Consider the following 21412-nt stretch of genomic DNA (forward strand, 5'->3'; position numbering starts at 1 on the left):
GCTCACTTGAGATTCATAGGATCAACAGAAAGTTTGCAATTCATGAGATGGTATGATCAGCACAAAATAAAAACTTTCAAAACACGTACTGTTCTAAATTATTGCTGATTACATACATTTCTTAACAGCTGACAGCAAGCAAACTGAGCAATACATTTGAGTGCTAATCCACCAATTCTACACAATGATGTATTAATCCTCCAGTTGAACTCAAAGACAAGAATCCGACGATTATTAATGTATTTTCATTAATGTAGTTTTTCTATGTTCTGATCAAAGATCACGACCCATAGCTTGTTTCTCTCCCCACAGACACCACCAGAAATGCTGAAATTCTATTTCCATTAATATGGGCCTTTTTACATGGAAAGGTTACACAAATGTGTTCTTGCAAACCACATTCATGCTTGGTAATTGTTTGAAATGTAAAATGTATCATACATAGAAAGTTGAGACTTGTGCAAATGCATGAGAACAGGACACCATTTAGACCAGAGACTTCAAAGTCAAAGTCAAAGTCAATTTTATTCGTCACATGCACATTACATGCAGTGAAATGCACACATTACATTACAAATTACATGCACACAATTCACAATAAAATTTAACACAAACATCCACCACAGCATTCTTCACTGTGGTGGAAGGCAACAAATTTCACCCAGTCTTTCTCCTGTGTCCACCCGTGGTCGGGGCCATAGACCCCCCGTGGTCGCCTCTACAGACGGCCCTCAATGTACAGGCCCTCTCGTCGGGATGATCTAAACTCTGCCGTCGGAGGTTCCGAATCGGCAAATTCCTACTGGAGTCTGCGGCTTCAGGATGTTATAGGCCGCAGGCCAGCAGTCGGAGCTCTTCTTCGGCGATCCCCGGCGAGGGATCCCAGGCTCCTGATGGTCAGTCCACTCCCCGCCCACGAGGGATCCCACGGCCCCGCCCCCACAGACCATGGCTTCAGGATGTTATAGGCCGCAGGCCGGCGGTCGGAGCTCTTCTCTGGGGATCCCTGGCGAAGTCCAGGATGGTAAGTCCACGCCATGCCCGCGGTTAGAAGCTCTGCAGACCACAGTCCCATGTTGTCAACGACATCAGGCCAGCATTCGGAGCAAGGGTTCCCCACTCCGCGATGGAAAGTCCACGCTGCACCTGCTGCCGATGCTCCGGGCCCGACTCTGGGAAAGGCCGCTACAAACCATGGTGTTAGGCCACGAGGGAGGCAACATGGCAGTTTCCCCCTTTCTCCTCCCCCCGACCCCCCACATAAGACATACCGAGAGACACCCAAACTGACACTAGACACACCAAAAATAAAAATAAAATAGAAATAATGAACACGCTGCTGACAGGGCAGCCATCTCGCAGCGCCCCCACCGACTTAACCTTCGGAAGGGAAAAAGACATTTGGCACTATTGTCCAAAAAATCACACAATACTTATTTGAACTTGCAGATCCGTAGAATTTCAACAAGTGACTGTGATCCATAAATCATCCAAGCATCCAAACATCCAAACATCCAAGAATAATTAATCTGCATCTACAAAGCGAGAGTCCTTAATCGCTTCTTTTTTTTTTTAATCTTTTCTGGTGTCAATGTGCAGACCCTGAATAAATTTGTGGCTTACATTAACACTGACTAAGATGTTTTAGATTGGGTAATTGAAATAAGCCTTTAGGCCCAACTTGCCCATGCTGATCAGCACTTGGCCCACCTGCTCACGCTTGGCCCATAACATTAAACCTAACCTATCAATGTACCTGTCCAAATGTCTATTAAATGTTATGATAGTAACTGCCTCAACTACATCCTCCAGCAACTCATTCCACATACGCAGCACTTTATGTGAAAAAAGTTACCCCTCACATTCTTATGAAATCTTTCCTCCCTCACCTTACCTCTTCCTCTCATGATTTTATACACTTCTATAAGATGGCCCTTTACCCTCCTGTGCTCCAAGGAATTAAGTCCAACTATATCTAGTTAACTGGCTTTCCATGGATCATAAATTCATAAATGATAGGAGCAGAATTAGGCCATTCGGCCCATCAAATCTACTCCACCATTCAATCATGGCTGATCTATCTTTCTCTCCTAACCCCATTTACTTGCCTCCCCATAACCTCTGACACCTGCGATCTAATTTTCCAGAGTAACCTACCAGGCAGAACCTTAACAAAGGCCTTGCTGGAGTCCATATAGTTTAAATCTGCTGCATTTCCCTTATTAATCCTTTTGATTGCTTCAGTCATTCTAAATACATACATATCTTAGTTTAGAATGCCCTTCAGTAACTTACCTACAACAGATGTCATGCTTGCTGTTTTTACAGGCTTTTCTTTATCTCATCTTTCCTCATTTTTTAAATACACTAATCTTGATTTGTGATCCTGCTGAAGTAAAGGTCACTCCACTAACCTATTTTTTTCTTACAGCCAATCCATGCAAACTTTTAATTGACTGTGAACAACAAATTAAATTCATTTTTCCTCAGGAGATTGTCCTGGAGTATTAAGATCATATTCTGCGTATATTTTCTTAGATAGAGATGAATGTTAAAATGTCATAAAAAGGGGAAGAAAACTGCAGTGTTGCTGGGAATTTTAAATAGCAGCCAGATTTAAAATATATCAAAAAGTCTACTTCTCCGGATACTAATTCTATAATGCAAGTTCTCCTCATATATTAATCATCATATTGCCAACTCAATTAATGTCATTTTTTCTTTTAGATTTGGTGCTTCCAAATACAAATTTTTCATTACTTTTATATAATGTACAAATTTACATACTGACATTATATATTTATATAATCTGAGCTCTAGCTTAGTTTATAGAGTGCCACTTGTCAATTTGCATTAAGAGATCTTATTTATTCTAAACCAAATTCATCTTGAAACCCCGTGACTTAAGATTCATCATCCCCCTCTATAACAAGATCCTCCACTTCAAATCCATACACCGCAATCAATAAAGATGGGCGACAAAACATCCTCCACTCTGTCAAGATCACAAATAATTACCAAGCATGAACACTAATTTTCCTGACAATCTCTTGAACCAAATTATAATGAATGGCTTGAGGCAAAACACTTTGGAAAAATAATGTCAATTATGTCACAGTGATATTTTAACAAAAGCTACTTTCACTTCCCAACCAGCAGGAAGATTCTTCTGGAGAATTCCCTAAACATTGTACTTTAATTTTGAAAAAGCTTTTAGAAAAATAAGCTTACCGTATTTCCCGACAATGAAGACGCTATTTTTTACCCAAAAATAAGGCACAAAAATTTACCTGCGTCTTGGAGGCCAAAGGTTAGGTTGTTAACCAAGAAAGATAGATTTGGCTATCCCTCAGTACAGCAACATCAAGAACGATGTTGCTGTCACTGTATCATCAGATGTCAGCTTTTGCAAAGATGTCAGCATTCCAACTAAGACCCGGATATGGTTCAACAACAACAAGCCCTGGTTCACTGCAGAACTCAGACGGCTCCGACGGTCGAAAGAGGAGGCCAACAGGAGCGGGGATGCAGACCTCTACAGGCAGGCCAAGTACAAACTGAGAAGAGGAATCAGAGCTGGCAAGGAAAGGTACTCTGAGAAGTTGAGGAGCAAGTTCTCAGCTAATGACTCTTCTTCAGTTTGGAAGGGCTTGCAAGAAATTACCAGCTACAAGAAGAAAGCCCCCCGCTCTTTGGATAATCGTCAGCTGACCAACAACCTGAATGAGTTTTACTGCAGGTTTGAAAATCAGAAACGTATCCCTGGTACCCCCTCCCCAACCAACACAGCCAGACCCCAGTCTACAAAGAATGGACCCCACACCCTCTCCTTCCCATTAACCACTTCACATCTACTTAAGGCAAGACTGGGCCTTTCTACACCCACCACTTCACACCCAATTAGCCCCACCCTCTGTGCTGCACAACATAACTTATCCAATACCAACAATAAAAATAGAGGTGGAGAGGTTTTTCAGACAAAAGAGCCGGAAATCTCCAGGACCTGACAATGTTTCTCCATCTACTCTTAAGCTCTGTGCCAAACAGGTGGCACCGGTCTATACAGACATTTTTAATCAGTCCCTGCAAACATTCACTGTCCCTGCCTGCTTCAAAGTCTCCACTATTGTCCCTGTACCCAAAAAGGCAAGGATAACTTGTCTTAATGACTACAGGCCTGTCGCAATGACCTCTGTAGTTTGTGCTGGCCAAGCTGAAAAAGATCACAAACTCCCTGCTGGACCCTCTGCAGTTTGCATATCGGGCCAATAGATCTGTGGATGATGCAGCGGGCAAGATCACCTCTGACCCCTCTCACACTGACCACAAACTCTTTGAATCACTTCCCTCTGGAAGGCGACTGTGGATTGTCACAGCCGCCACAGCCAAACATAAAAACAGTTTCTATCTACGAGTAGTTGCTCTACTCAACAGCCAAAAATCTGTAGCCTCCCTTTGATCTGGTATTTTGTTGGTTCACATGCTTGATCAATGGTGTTTTATCATTAATGTCTAATTATTATTATTACTGTTTAGTGTTTTCTGAGTCATTCATATGTATCTCATGTTGTTACTTATGGGTGGAGCACCAAGGCAAATTCCTTGTATGTGAATACTTGGCTAATAAACTTACTTACTTACTGTACTGAGGGATAGCCAAGTCTATCTCTCATTGCTGACAGCTGATCAAGTCAAGTCAAGGGAGTTTAGTGTCATGTGTCCCAGATAGGACAATGAAATTCTTGCTTACTGCAGCACAACAGAATATAGTAAGAATAAATACAGAACAGTTCAGTGTGTCTATATAGCATAGACCAAATATATACACATAAATAAACAGATAAAGTGCAATAGGCTGTTATAGTTCAGAGTTTGTTTGATGGCAAGTTTAATAGCCTGATGGCTGTGGGGAAGAGGCTGTTCCTGAACCTGGATGCAACATATTTCAGGCTCCTGTACCTTCTACTTGATGGCAGCGGAGAGATGAGTGCGTGGCCAGGATGGTGTGGGTCCTTGGTTGATGTTGGCAGCCTTTTTGAGGCAGTGACTGCGATAGATCCCTTCGATGGTGGGAGGTCAGAGCCGATAATGGAATGGGCAGTGGTCACAACTTTCTGCATTCTTTTCAGCTCCTGAATGATCAAGTTGCCAAACCCAGCCATGATGCAACCTGTCAGCATGCTCTCTACTGTGCACATGTAAAGTTTGAGAGAGTCCTCTTTGACAAACCGACCTCTCCGTAATCCTCTCAGGAAGTAGAGGCACTGATGTGCTTTATTTATAATCTCACCTGCTGAAGTCCTGCCTCCCCGTTCTCTGCCCCTACCTCATTAATCTCTTCAACTCCTCATTGTCCCAAGGAATTGTCCCCTCCGCTTTCAAAACTGCTGCTGTCACACCAATCTTAAAGAAACCTGGTCTTGATCCCTCCTCTCTCATTAACTACCGCCCAATCTCAAACCTCCCCTTTCTTTCAAAAACCCTGGAGCGTATCGTTGCGTCGCAACTTCATTCCCACCTCCTTGCGTATAACCTACTTGAAACCCCTCCAATCTGGCTTTCGCCCCCTCCATAGCACAGAAACTGCTCTCCTCAAAGTCCTCAACGACCTCCTCACCTCTGCTGACACTGGTTCCCTCAACATCCTCATCCTCCTCGACCTGAGCGCAGCCTTCGATACAGTGAACCATAACATCCTGCTCATCAGACTCAAAGACCTCGGCATTGAAGGCTCTGCACTCAGCTGGCTCCGTTCCTACCTTTCCAACAGATCCCACTTCATCTCTCTCCACAACCACACCTCTGCTACAGCCACAGTCACTCAAGGCGTTCCCCAAGGCTCCGTACTCGGCCCCCTCCTCTTCATCATCTACATCCTACCCCTTGGTCAGATACTCCGCCACTTCAACCTGGACTTCCACTGTTACGCCGATGACACCCAGATCAACCTCGGCACCAAATCCCCCCACAACCCCCCCCCACCCTTCTCATCCCATATCAACTCCTGTTTGTCAGCTATAAAAACCTGGATGATACATAACTTCCTCAAACTCAACAGCGATAAGACAGAATTCCTCCTCATAGGCTCCAAAGCCACACTCAGCAAAATCAATAACCCCACTCTCACCATCAACGACACCACTGTCTCCCCATCTCCCCAGGCCCGCAACCTTGGCGTGATCTTTGATTCCACCCTCTCCCTTGAGCCTCACATCCGCAATGTCATTAAAACCTCCTTCTTTCATCTCCGCAACATCGCCAAACTCAGACCCTCTCTCACACCTCCTGCTGCTGAAAGACTCATCCATGCCTTCATCTCCTCCCGATTAGAGTATTGCAACTCACTTCTCCTTGGCATCAGCTCCACCTACATCAACCGACTCCAACTGGTCCAGAACGCAGCCGCCCGACTCATCACCCACACCAAATCCTGCAATCACATCACTCCAGTCCTCAAACAACTTCACTGGCTTCCCATCTCCCACCAGATCACCTACAAAATCCTGATCCTCACCTACGAAGCCCTCTACCATCTGGCCCCCCCATATCTCACTGGCCTCCTGTCCCCCTACCAACCCTCACGGTCCCTCAGATCCACATCAGCCGGTCTCCTCTCCATCCACAAGTCCAACCTCCGCAGTTTCGGGGACAGAGCCTTCTCCAGGGCAGCTCCCAGGCTCTGGAACTCCCTCCCTCAACTGATCCGCAATTCTGCGTTCCTCACCATCTTCCAGTCCCGCCTCAAGACCCATCTCTTCACATCTGCCTATCCTTAGCCCCACGTCCCCCTCCCTTTTCATCTGTGCATTAATTGCCTTATATTGTGTTTTGAATTGAATTCTATCTTTACTTTGTGTACTAGTCATGTCTCTACTATTTATTTCATTCCCCTGACATGTTTTTCCTCTACCTGCTAAATTTTTGTAAGGTGTCCTTGAGACTCTTGAAAGGCACCCATAAATAAAATGTATTATTATTATTATTATTATCGCATCTGTGTGATGGGACCAGGAAAGATCTTCGGAAATATGCATGCCCATGAATTTGAAGTTCTTGACCGTTTCCACCATCCCCTTGATATAAACGGGATTGTGGGTCCCTAACCCAGCCCTTCCAAAGTCCACAATCAGTTCCTTGGTTTTGCTGGTGTTGAGAGCCAGGTTATTGTGCTGGCACCATTTAGTCAATCGGCTGATCTCACTTCTATACTCTGACTCGTCACCATCAGTGATTCGTCCCACAACAGTGGTGTCGTCGGCGAACTTGATGATGGGGTTTATCTGAATGGTGGCCGATTAGGAAAAGGGGAGATGCAACGAGACCTGGGTGTCATGGTACACCAGTCATTGAAAGTAGGAATACAGGTGCAGCACGCAGTGAAGAAAGCAAATGGTATGTTAGCATTCATAGCAAAAGGATTTGAGTATAAGAGCAGGGAGGTTCTACTGCAGTTGTACAGGGTCTTTGTGAGACCACACCTGGAGTATTGCGTACAGTTTTGGTCTCCCAATCTGAGGAAGGACATTCTTGCCATAGAGGGAGTACAGAGAAGGTTCACCAGACTGATTCCTGGGATGGCAGGATTTTCATATGAAGAAAGACTGGATAGACTCGGCTTGTACACGCTAGAATTCAGAAGATTGAGGGGGGATCTGATAGAAACTTACAAAATTCTTAAGGGGCTGGACAGGCTAGATGCAGGAAGATTATTCCCGATGTTGGGGAAGTCCAGAACTAGGGGTCACAGTTTAAGGATATGAGGGAAGTCTTTTAGGACCGAGATGAGAAAATCATTTTTTACACAGTGGTGAATCTGTGGAATTCTCTGCCATAGAAGGTAGTTGAGGCCAGTTCATTGGCTATATTTAAGAGGGAGTTGATGTGGCCCTTGTGGCTAAAGGGATCAGGGGGTATGGCGAGAAGGCAGGGATGGGATACTGAGTTGGATGATCAGCCATGATCATATCGAATGGCGGTGCAGGCTCGAAGGGCCGAATGGCCTACTCCTGCACCTATTTTCTATGTATCTATGTTTGCACTATGTCCAGCTACGCAGTCATGAGTACAGTCAATAAAGCAGGGGGCTGAGCACGCAGCCTTGAGGTGCTCCCATGCTGATTGTTATCGAGGATGACACATTTCCATCAATATGGACGGCCCATGGTCTGTGAATGAGGAAATCGAGGATCCAATTGCAGAGGGATGCGCAGAGAATCAGATCTGAGAGCTTGGTAACCAGCTTGGAGGGGATGATGGTATTAAATGCCGAGCTGTAGTCAATGAATAACATCTTGACATATGAGTTTTTGTTGTCCAAGTGGTCCAGAGCGGAGTGGAGAACCGGTGAGATCTCATCCACCATTGATCTGTTGTGGCGTTAAGCGAACTGCAGTGGGTCGAGGTTCTTGTCGAGGTAGGAGTTTATATGCGCCATAATCAGCTTCTCAAAGCACTTCATCACCACAAACGTTAGTGCCACAGGTCGATAGTCATTGAGGCACGTCACCTTACTCTTCTTGGGCACCGGTATTATTGATGCCCTTTTAAAGCAGGTGGGAACCTCAGACCTCAGAAGTGAGAGGTTGAAAATGTCCGTAAAAACTCCAGCCAGTTGGTCTGCACAGGTTTTTAAGAACACGACCAGGTATATCATCGGGTCCAGGCACTTTCCGAGGGTTCACCCCCCTGAAGGATCTTCTGACGTCGGCCTCTGTGACTGTGACTGAAATACCATCACGGCGAAAGGGGGCTTGGGAAGGCACATCAGTGTTCTCCCTGTCAAAGCGTGCGTAAAACACATTGAGCTCATAGAAACATAGAAAATAGGTGCAGGAGTAGGCCATTCGGCCCTTCGAGCCTGCACCGCCATTCAATATGATCATGGCTGATCATCCAACTCAGTATCCTGTACCTGCCTTCTCTCCATACCCCCTGATTCCTTTAGCCACAAGGGCCACATCTAACTCCCTCTTAAATATAGTCAATGAACTGGCCTCAACTACCTTCTGCAGGAGAGAATTCCAGAGATTCACCACTCTCTGTGTGAAAAATGTTTTCCTCATCTCGGTCCTAAAAGATTTCCCCCTTATCCTTAAACTGTGACCCCTTCAGGGTCGTCAGGGAGTGATGCTTCGTTGATAATTGAGCTGCCTCCTGATTTCTCCTTGTAGAAGGTGATGGCATTCAAGCCCTGCCACAGTTGCCGAACATCCGTCTCATCCTCCAGCTTGGAGCAGAAGTCCTTTTTGATGGCCTTACCAAGGTCGTATATGGACTTCTTGTAGACCTCTGTATATCCAGACCTGAATGCCTGGGATCTGGACTTCAGAAGAGTGTGGATCTCATGGTTCATCCAAGGCTTCTGGTTAGGAAATAGTCGGAAGGTTTTTGGGATGCAGTCCTCCAAACATTTCTTTATGAAGTCTGTAACGACTGTGGCGTATTCATTCAGGTCCGTTGCCGAATCCCAGTCTACAATCTCCAAACAGTCCTGGAGTTGATCTGGGAACTGTAGCCAGTCCCGGGGACTGGAGGGATCTGGGAACTTCAGGCAGTCCTGGGACATGCAGGCGATGTTGCCAATCCCTGGACTAAACCAAGCCCTTGATCCTGTCCCGCCATCCTGTCCCGACATGCCCAAGAAGAGTAAGGTGACGTGCCTCAATGACTGTCAACCAGCGGCACTAACATCTGTGGTGATGAAGTACTTTGAGAGGTTGATTATGGCGCATATCAACTCCTACCTCGACAAGAACCTCGACCCACTGCAGTTCACTTAACGCCACAACAGATCAACGGTGGATGCGATCTCACTGGTTTTCCACTCCGCTCTGGACCACTTGGACAACAAAAACTCATATGTCAAGATGTTATTCATTGACTACAGCTCGGCATTTAATACCATCATCCCCTCCAAGCTGGTTACCAAGCTCTCAGATCTGATTCTCTGCGCATCCCCCTGCAATTGGGTCCTCGACTTCCTCATTCACAGACCATGGTCTGTCCATATGGATGGAAATGTGTCATCCTCGATAACAATCAGCATGGGAGCACCTCAAGGCTGCGTGCTCAGCCCCCCGCTTTATTGACTGTACTCATGACTGCGTAGCCGGACATAGTGCAAACATAGAAACATAGAAAATAGGTGCAGGAGTAGGCTATTCGGCCCTTCGAGCCTGCACCCGCCATTCGATATGATCATGGCTGATCATCCAACTCAGTATCCCATCCCTGTCTTCTCTCCATACCCCCTGATCCCTTTAGCCACAAGGGCCACATCTAACTCCCTCTTAAATATAGCCAATGAACTGGCCTCAACTACCTTCTGTGGCAGAGAATTCCACAGATTCACCACTCTCTGCATGAAAAATGATTTTCTCATCTCGGTCCTAAAGGATTTCCCCTTTATCCTTAAACTGTGACCCCTTGTCCTGGACTTCCCCAACATCAGGAACAATTTTCCTGCATCTAGCCTGCCAACCCCTTAAGAATTTTGTAAGTTTCTATCAGATCCCCCCTCAATCCTCTAAATTCTAGCGAGTACAAGCTGTGTCTATCCAGTCTTTCTTCATATGAAAGTCCTGCCATCCCAGGAATCAGTCTAGTGAACCTTCTCTGTACTCCCTCTATGGCAAGAATATCTTTCCTCAGATTTGGAGACCAAAACTGTACACAATACTCCAGGTGTGGTCTCACCAATACCCTGTACAACTGCAGTAGAACCTCCCTGCTCCTATACTCAAATCGTTTTGCTATGAATGCTAACATACCATTCGCTTTCTTCACTGCCTGCTGCACCTGCATGCCTACTTTCAATGACTGGTGTACCATGACACCCAGATCTTGTTGCATCTCCCCTTTTCCTAATCGGCCACCATTTAGATAATAGTCTACTTTCCTGTTTTTGCCACCAAAGTGGATAACATTACATTTATCCACATTATACTGCATCTGCCATGCATTTGCCCACTCACCCAGCCTATCCAAGTCACCTTGCAGTCTTCTAGCATCCTCCTCACAGATAACACTGCCCCCCAGCTTAGTGTCATCCGCAAACTTGGAGATGTCACATTCCTGCCACTGCTTCCATGATGGAAGACGAAGTGTGATGCTGACAATTGATTTACAATGATTGTTAGCAAATCCAACTCCTCTTTCCGATTTTGTGAACTGAAATTAAAACAGCTATTAAAACTCCAGATCTATTCAGATATATTCATCAAAATAATGTTTACATCATGGGAAAAATAATCAAATACGCCTACAGGTATATTGAAAAGGTGAATGATGCAGATCTCCATTTCCACCCAAGAAAGAATAAATCATTTTTGTCTTCTCCTTCAATCACTAGAGTACCGAGTGCTCTTCATTGCATGCGTGAGTGCAAAATAACATTCATTATTCCTGCAATACACTTATGGTATTTAAAATAATACAACTTATATTTGTGCATCGTATTGGAATAATTTTGCCGTGTAGCTCAGAATTGAAGCAGTACTTGCAAGCTCATATCAGAGCAAACCACACTTAAAAAGTAATATTCTGTGCTTGATGAACATATCTCAAGCCTTGCGTCTTACCTATCAGCTTAATGGTGCTGATCACATGAAGGAGTGTAGAGAAATACATTAAATTGAGGAGATGAACAGCGATTCAGTTTATCAATATCCTACCGTGGCAAAGAGGTAGTAATTTGTAGCCGTGGTAATGCAGGCACTACTTCCACAGTGCAGCCATTAACTTTCACTCCCGACAAATTTTCTAACAAGCAGTCACTGGACACACCAAAAACGGATGTTTGATAACCTGAAAAACACTTGATTTAATCAGTTAAAAATTACAGAGCACATTACCATAAATACTTTGTTACAAACCAAAAGGACCACTCTGTGATATCCAAGATCAAATGTTACTTTAAAAAGAGGTCTCAGTAGTTATCAGGAAATCGTTTCTAAATTCAATTCGGAAAATATTCAGCAGACTCCATTTATTCCTGTGAAACTTGACATTTACTAACCTTAGAATAAAATTATTTAGATTTCAAAATTTGCTATTTTTAAGTCTTTCGTTAAAAATAACAAAACACATTCATTTTTGTGTTTGATGCAATTTTTAAAATATTTGTAAGCAGGTATTGTAAATTTTACTTGCATTGAAAAGTTATGAACTTTGATGTGTTTTTGTATGATTAGTGGTCCAAAAGTAAATCTTTTTAAATTACATTTGATTTGGAAATTTGACTAAAATCAACAAATTCTTCAACAGTTGGCTTGAAACTATCAGCTTATATTGGCCCAGCACCGATACCCGTGATCACCACTGCTCGTAGATTTTCAAATCTAAATAATAACTCTCTACTGCCACACTCTGACTACTACCATCAAGGCAACTATGTATTCAAATGGCTAACTCACCATGGATCCCGTGATATAAACTTGCCGACAAGCCTACCATGGAATACCTTGTCAAAAGATTTTCCAAATTCCCTTTTGTAATCTTCATACCTTCCATTACATCATTATTCGTTTTCCTTAATTCCTCAAAGTCAATACAATACAATACAATACGGTTTTATTCGTCACATTGCACATAAAGTGCAAGTGAAATGAATTTGTCTTTATTCCATGCCCTCAATAGTAAACAAAGATGAGAAAGATTAAATTTAAACCTGACCTATCTCCTCTGGCTCCACTGAGAGATGACCACATTGATCATCTAAGGCCTTCTTCCCTACCTGGTTACTTTTTGCTGCTAATATATTTGTAGCATTTCTTCAGATTCTCCTCTACCTTATCTGCCAGAACAATCGCATGTCCCACCCCAACTAATTTCCGTCTTAAGTGTCCTCCTGCAACTCGGATTCCCCAAGGGATTTGCTTGATCCCAGTGCCGAGGCCTGAAATAGGCTACCTTCACCTTATATTTCCTGACCAAAGCCTCCAAAATCCCTTGTCTCGCTAATCCTGCCAGCCTTTCTCTTACTCTCAGGAACACACGTTCTATGAATTTTCACTTAAAAAAATTAGCCCCATTTCACCACTTTAAATTGTGGACATGTGCTATCTTTCTCCATAACTATTTATCGATAACTACAAAAACAACTAATTCCAACCAAAATGAAAATTATAGACCTGGAACCCGCATCTAGGAATTGAAATATACTTGAATAAATTTGCCATTTTCACTGTTTACTTTAGTTTGCATCCTTATTTTAAGCTTTTAGTACTGAGTCAAGTTACCACGGTACTTAGTCATATAGTGATACAGTGTGGAAACAGGCTCTTCGGCCCAACCTGCCCATACCGGTAGGGTTGCCAATTTTCTCACTCCCAAATAATGGACAAAAGGTCAAAATAAGGGACAAATTCCCAACAGCAATTCGTTGACCGACTCGGCCATGGCTGGGTGAATGATGAGTTGGCCTGCACACAAAGCCCAGCCAGCAGGCCAGATGAGGAGGTTTGGCCCGGGTGCCGGACTGTGTGCGCAACGTCGCGTGCAAAGTTCGGCACCACATCCAACTCATGAACCGATGATCAGCCATGAGAAGGAGAGGTGGTGGTGTCAGCGGTAAGCGAAGGTCCGAAGGTCGGACAGCTGGCCGGGTTCTGACCGACGGGGCCACAGGCGAGGCGCTGCCGCTGCACTCCATGTCGGGACGGGTGAGACAGGGCCGAACGCGGCACTCCGACCCGACAGTCCCCTCGACCTGAGTAGTAGCAGTAAAATATGGGACAAGGGCGGTTTTGTATGGGACAAACCAATTTAGCCCAATATACGGGATGTCCCAGCTAATATGGGACAGTTGGCAACCCTACCCACCAGACAACATGTCCCAGCTACACTAGTTCCACCTGCCTTTAGCTTGGTCCATATCCCTCCAAATCTGTCATATCCATATACCTGTCTAACTGTTTCTTAAACTATGGAATAGTCCCAGCCTCAATTACCTCCTCTGGCAACTGGTTCCACACTTCCACCACCCTTTGTGTGAAAAAGTTAACCCTCTGATCCTGGAAGATTCAGCATGTTCACAAGGATTCTGTCAAATTTCTGCAGATGGGTGCTAGAAAGCTGTAATGCATTTTATAGTCCATCTGTAGAAGTTGACAAGAGTTGTTAAAGACACAAGTTGTCAAGAGTTGTCCTATTCCCTTAGTCTTCTGAGGAAGTAGGTCATTGGTGAGTATATGTCAAGTTTGAACAAGACAAATTGTTGGTGATGACGACTCCTAGGAAATTGAAGTTGACAACCATTTCCACTTCAACACCATTGATACCGATTGGGGAATGTACTGCACCATATTGCCTCCAATAGCTAGCTTCTTTGTCTTGCTAACATTGAGGGAGAAGTGTTTGCCTTGACACCATGTTACTAAATTCTCCAAATCATTCCTATCTTGTCATTGTGCTAGATCCAGCCCACTAGTGGTGTCATCTGCAAACTGGTGCATGGAGTTAGAGCAGAACTTGGTCACACAGTCATGAGTGTATTGGGAGAAGAGCAAGGGGGTGAGAACACATCCTTGGAGGGCACTAATGTTGAGAATTATTATGGAGGATTTGTTGTTGCCTATCCTCACTGAATGTGGTCTGCAGGTCAGAAAATCAAAGTCCAATGTTCTAGTCCAAATCAAGGAACCAGTGGTAGAGTAAGGTGCTAACTCATAGATCCAGGAGTTTGGAGATTAGTTTAGTCAGGATTATGTAGTTGAAGGCAATGGTCAATCAATAGGAATCTGACACTGTCTTTGTTATCTAGATTTTCCAGTGAGAAATGTAGGACAAGGGACATGGTTCCTGCTCTGACAGCAGGCAAACTGAGTGGAAGGCTGTCTGGGAAGTACTTCATGATAGTGGATGTCAGAGTCACTGTACAGTAGTTATCAAGGCCTGTTTCCCTGCTTTACTTTGTCGAGTGCACCCGTTCTGCACTTGTATTTAGTGTGGTATTTTTTATCATAACCATGTATACTATTTACTGAGCTTTACGCAAATATAAAATAATTAATTGCACATTGGTGCATATGAAAATAAAATTGTCTGAATGTGATCTGAATATTCAAGTACATGTGCATTATATATACAAGCAAACAGAATACATGGTAAAAAAAAACCTATAACAATTACAGAAAAGGACACAAGACAGTTGAGCCTTTCTAGGAAGAAACAATAGTTCATTAGCCAACTGGCAGCAGGAGCAGAGTAAAAACATTTTCTAATAAGGAAATTAGACAAGTAGTGGATTTTGAGGATTTAAAAAAAAATTAATAAAGACTGGGATAAGCAGACCAGCTCATGTTTGAAAAGTCATAATCGTAGAGAGCGTATAGAGGATATGTTTTTAGATCAACAAAAGATCAGGTCATGTTATATTAAAAGCCCAGATTTAGTTATCAATCTAAAGAGCTGAACATTGTGGATAGTGACAAAAATATAAATATGTTTCATGACAAATAAAATGAAAAATAATATTATTTTGTTTTAATGACGTGTATGGTAGTCTTTCATATTCTCAGGTGAATTGTTCAAGCAAAACTATAATGTCATCCCTAGAATTTGGTAGTTTAGAAGAAAACTTGAATTACATTACCAAGATAATAAGGGAACTCATGCAGTAGAGAAATAAAATGTCTGTTTATGGGACAGTATGGAACAATTGGTCTTTTGATAATGATGTCAGGGAATACTTCTACTTTCAAGAGAGCAACATGAATTTAGAGCTTCCATAAATAGGAAAATAACCTTGGATCAATTTTTACTTTAATAAAGAAATTGAGGGTTCTTGATAGCTGAAGATATAAAAGGCATAACAATAAAGAATATCTTAACACCCTTTCGGTCAAATCGAGTCCCCATTTTAAGTAAAGGGGAATCATTACTGTGGAGATGATCGTAGTGTTGCAGCTGTTTGAGCTACAGAACTTTGAGATGCTGAGTAAAGCTCACTTTCACTTAATTTATATGAATAAACTCAATGCCAAATTTAATTGTCAATGTGCATTTCTTGACATGCACAAATGACAAAATGTTGCAGAAAAAAAAAATACGGTCCATTTTCTAGGAACGCAATTCCCCATAATGTAGATGGGGTATGAATGAGGCAAGTGCACAACCAATTATCCCAAATTTATTGGCACTTGCACATGCAAATTCTAATGTAGACAAAATGGTAAAGAAGGTACTTGTTTTCATCATTCAGGCATTCAATCTAAATGTTGCAAGTTATTTAGCAGCAGTATAAAACTTTGGTTTATCCTTTGGCATAAAACATTTGGAGTTTTGTGTGCAATTCTGGTCATTTGATTAGGTGAAGGAAGTGGATGCTTTGTAAAGGTATGTTACAAAACCTACCTGAATCGTCATTGGGAATCTGCCCTCAGCCATGTCGGCGATTTTGGCGCTGTTTGGAGGGGGCGGGTTTAAAACGCGATTTTTACTAGGCTGTACTAATCGCACATGTTCAGCCTAGTAAATCATTAACGAAAAATCGCTGCAAGACCCGGTCGCAAAAGGTATTATTAGTTTTATAGGCCTCGATAATATAGTTATAATAGTTTTAAAATTACTCTCTGATTTCGCAACCTCTCGCAGCCCCAGGGTTTTATAAAGCAAACAATTAAAGGTATGTACCTTATTTTTACATTAAATGGGGCATATATATAACCCTGAATATCAAGTTATCTATAACGAATAGTTCATTTTGGGCTTTTTATATCCCGCAGTATTTTTCTCGGCATTTGAGGGCACTAATCCAGCGCTATGTCAATGTTCTAAACCAGCGCGTTCCACATGAACCCACTAGAAAGCCGATTTAAATGGGCATTTATTTACAGCAATTGAACACTAAATTCCTTCCATTTGGCCTATAAATTAATGTAAATTAGATATAAAAATCATGTTATATTGTGAATTATTTGTGAATAATCTTTGGACACTTAGGCTATTTAAAAATGTTAATCTTTCCTTAAGAAATGGGCGTTTGACTATCCAAGATCACAGCTTTTTTGTAATGTCCATTGAAAATCAATAGGGAACAAGATGCTAATTTCCGAGTATGAAAATGGTCATAACTTTTTTAATACTTGAGATATGAAAGTGAATTTGGTGTCAAATTAAACTTATTGTTATGCTTTATCTGATGGGATAAATTGCAGACTTGATTTTTTAAATCTCAAAATTTTGTAACATTGCTACTTTGTAGAGGATACAGGAGGTTTATCAAAATGTTGCCTGGATTAGAAGATTTTAGTTACAGGTTGGACAACTTTGGAATCTTTTTTCTCGAGTGTCAGAGGAGACCCGATAGAGTATATAAAATCATGAGAAGCATTGATAGGGTACACATTCAAATTCTTTTTCTCCCAGCCTGGGCCTTGGTTCAATGTCTGAGGGTGCAATTTGTTAGGCCTTGGGGATGTATCCACCTTAATGCACTTTAAAATCACCAATACCTCCTTTTTGGTAATTCATGATCTCAGACATCACAACTCTTATTTCTCAATTCTTTGACTTCCATGATCTTCTGTTAAAGCAGATGAGAAGTATTCATTTAACATCTCTATTTCTTGTGGTTCTGCACAATGACGCCGATGCTGATCCTTAATGGGACCTATTCTTTCCCGAGCCAGTGTTTCACTCTTAATTTATTTGTAGAATCTCTTAGGATTTTCTTTTATCTTGCCTGCCAGCTTTATGTTGTATGTCCTTTGAGCCTTCCCGATTCAGTTCTTGCGCGTCCCCCTACACTTCTTATACTCATCCAGTGCTTAACTGGATCCCAATTGCCTGAATCTGACATGTGCCTCATTTCTCCTGACCAGAGCATCATCATCTCTCGTCAACTAGGAGTTCCTAAAGTTGCTCCCCATGCCCTTGTGGAAGGTGAAGGCTATTGTCGGTGCCTGTGAATGAACGTGAACTTAAACCACATGCCCTCGGACACATCCCTAAAGTTCCATGATCGGCTCGGGAAGAAGGGCCTAGTGGCATCGGTGCACAGAAGCGGAGGCGACTGGAAACGAACAACAGCGTGTTTTCAGATCATGGTGTTGGCGGGAGCGGCCATAAGCAGCCAGGTGAGCAAGTGGATCGAGTGTGGAAAAAGGAAGCAACAGCATTGTGCTGGGCCAGCCCAATCCCAACTTCATCAATCTAATGTCACCAGAATCTTAACAAGTCAGGATCTAAGAAATTGCAAGATCATACTTTTCAAAGACTTTACAGTTGACAGATGGCCCTGGAAAGTGGAGACTCTCTGCAGGCTATTGTAGTAGAGGATCTATTGTACTCCTGTTTGGTGTAACATGACAGGATAGTATGTAGAACATGTTTTTCAGTGTATCTGTTTGCGTGACAATAAACTAAACCCTGTACTCTTGCTATATTTTACTTTTCAAAGCCTCCCACTTGACAGCTGTTCCTTACCTGTTAACAAATTCTCCTAATCGAGCTCTGAAAGTTCCTGCCTAATGCCTCCAAAATCAGTCTTGCCCCATTTTAGGACCTTAGCTTGAGCCAGTCTTATCCTTTTTTATAACTACTTTAAAACAACTAGAATTATGATCACTGGCCCAAAAGTGTTCCCCCACTGACATTTTAAACATTGTCCTATCTCTGCAGATGAGTCAAATAGTACCCAAAGTTGATTTAAGACGCTCTCAAGTAACAAAAGTAAATGCTGACATTTTTGACACCATCCAGTTAAATCTCCTCAGTGTACTCCAGTGCTGGACTCCATGTGGAGTTTTAACAATGGAGTCCTGATATACTTAGATTCCTTTCTATGCTGTTGGAGAATTTGTCCCTATGATTTAACACCAATCAGATTTGGTACTGGATGAGAACACCCATTCCTATGCATATTTATTCTCATCCAGACATGTGGAAAAGGTGAAGTCCAGTGGGGGTTTTTAAGCCTCCATTAATATTTTCATTTAAGATTTTATATTGTGCTTAATTTACAACAATTTAAAAAGTAATGATTAAGCGTACTACACAAAGTTTAGTCATAGTTACTAGGACTTTATGACAATCGACAGGGCAATAGAATAGTGAATACTGATACCATGATTTTATATGAAACCTTGAAGATCCAGGAAAGTTCCAGGGATTAAAGCCATATCATGTTCTTTTGATATACTCTGGTTATACTGAGGTGGAACAAACAAAGTGAACATGTTTATTCCACCCAAGTATATTTAGCATTTTCCAAACATAATCAGAAACTAAGATTACATGACTCAAAGTGACTATAATCTCGAATAGCTGTATAAAGTATTATACGGATACACTCATTAGAGGAGGATTTCCTGTTTGGTGCCTGTCGGCAGCTGGCTTGATTGACAATGGAGTGATATTTATTTAATTCAATGTTCGGGAAGTGGAGGAAGAGATACAACAGGGAACTAAACACTGGCTATCCAAACATCAGTAGGAGGGAAACTGTTCAGGAGTCTATAATAAATAGATATGATAACAGGACAGTTTGAAAATATCAATGTGATTAGACAGCAACAACATGAATTGAGGAAATTGTGTTTGGCAAACAGAAATGTTTTGGATGATGTAATTAATAGAAGAGATAAGGGAGAAGTGATGGACATGGTGTATTTTTATTTTCAAAGTTCTTTGATAAAATACTTATCAAGGAATTCAGCATGCAAAATTAAAGCCCACAGGAATGGTGGGTATATAACTGCATGGATTGAAAATTGGTTCAGATGGGAAACGTTACAAAAACATTTTTTTAATTAGGTGGAAGATTGTAAGGATTGGCGCATCACAAGGACCAGTGCTTGGACCCCAGCTGCGCATATTATAATTTGGATAAAGAAACCAATATTTGTCAGTTGGTTAATGACAGGAAACTGGTGGGATTGTGAAGATAATGCAAAAGCCGTTCAAGGCAATACAGATAGACCGATTGAATGAGCAAAAAAACATGACAAAGGCAGAACAACGTGGATAAATATAACACAGGTTCCCTCGTCGGCTCTTCCACTTCGATAAGAATAATTGGAAGACCATGTATTATTTAAATAGTGGTAGATTTGGAAATGTTGATATACAAACATACTTGGGTGTCCTTTGTACACCAATAACCAAAGCAAACAGTAGGTGCAGCAAACAGCAAATGGTATGTTGCACCCAAATCTCTTAAAGTTGAGTCCAAGATGAAAGATATCTCTACAATAATATGAAGCCTTGTTGAGTATACACCTGGAGTATTGTGTTCAGTTTTGATCTCCTAATCTAAGAAATATTTACCATGGAACAAGTGTAACAAAGTGTTATCAGGTCAATTTTTTGCTTTAGCAATATGTTTGGGATCATTGAATTCCTGTAGAATGAACCACCGGCCAATGAGTTTTGATGCATTTGTTTGAACTTGAGCAGATAGGATGTGTCTATACACTTCAGAATTCATTATGCTACTACCATTAGCAGTTGCATCATCAATGAAGATAAGTGAGCCAGTAACTTCAGCAGCCATACATGCTTAGGCCATAACACCCCCACCACTGTGTTTCACAGATGAGGTGGAATTCTTTGGATCTTGGGCAGAACCTTCTCCCCTCCATACTTTGCTCTTGCCATCACTCTGATAGAAGTTAATCTTTGTCTCATCTGTCCACAAGACCTTTTCCCTGAACTGTGATTGCTCTTTTAAGTATTTCTTGACAAACTGTAACCCAGCCTTCCTATTTTTGTGGCAAACCAGTGGTTTGCATCTTGCAGTGTAACCTCTATATTTCTGTTCATGAAGTCTTCTGTGGACAGTGGTCATTGACAAAACCATACCTGACTCCTGAAGAGTGTTTCTGATCTGTCAGACAGGTGTTTGTGGATTTTCTTTATTATAGAGAGATTTCTTCTGTCATCAGCTGTGGAGGTCTTCCTTGAGCCTGCCAGTCCCTATGCAATTAGTAAGCTCACCAGTGCTCTTTTCTTTTTAATGATGTTCCAAACACTTGATTTTGGTAAGCCTAAAATTTGGCTGATGTCTCTTACAGTTTTATTCTTGTTTCTCAGTCTCATAATGGCTTATTTGACTTTCATTGGCACAACTGTCATCCTCATGTTGATAAACAGCAATAAAAGTCCCCAAAGGTGATGTAATGACTGGAGGAAAGACAATGTACTAAGAGCTCTCTGATATCTGCATTAAGGAAGCATTTAAACACACCTGAGCAATTACAAACACCTGTGAAGCCATGAGTCCCACACATTGTGGTGCCCTGAAATGGGGGGGGGGGACTATGTATAAACACAGCTGTAATTTCTACATGGTGAAACCAAAATATATAAAAATACCCTTTAATAAAATCTGACAATGTGCACTTTAACCACGTGATTTTTTTTAAATTACAAATCTTAAATTGGGGAACACAGAGGCAAATAAATGAATATG

At 42.1% G+C, this 21412-nt stretch overlaps 1 protein-coding gene across 6 annotated transcripts in view; it reads right to left on the minus strand.

Annotated features, from left to right (window-relative positions):
• The window catches only part of trappc9 (trafficking protein particle complex subunit 9), a 504918-nt gene that overhangs the window by 412568 nt on the left and 70938 nt on the right, over positions 1-21412 (minus strand). For all 6 annotated transcript variants that reach the window (XM_055634173.1, XM_055634169.1, XM_055634171.1 and 3 more), the window contains one exon: positions 11673-11805. In XM_055634173.1, the coding sequence (XP_055490148.1) occupies positions 11673-11805 (133 nt within the window). The remainder of the gene's footprint in view (positions 1-11672; positions 11806-21412) is intronic.

Source organism: Leucoraja erinacea, chromosome 4 (genome assembly GCF_028641065.1).
Source record: "Leucoraja erinacea ecotype New England chromosome 4, Leri_hhj_1, whole genome shotgun sequence".
Taxonomy (NCBI): domain Eukaryota; kingdom Metazoa; phylum Chordata; class Chondrichthyes; order Rajiformes; family Rajidae; genus Leucoraja; species Leucoraja erinaceus.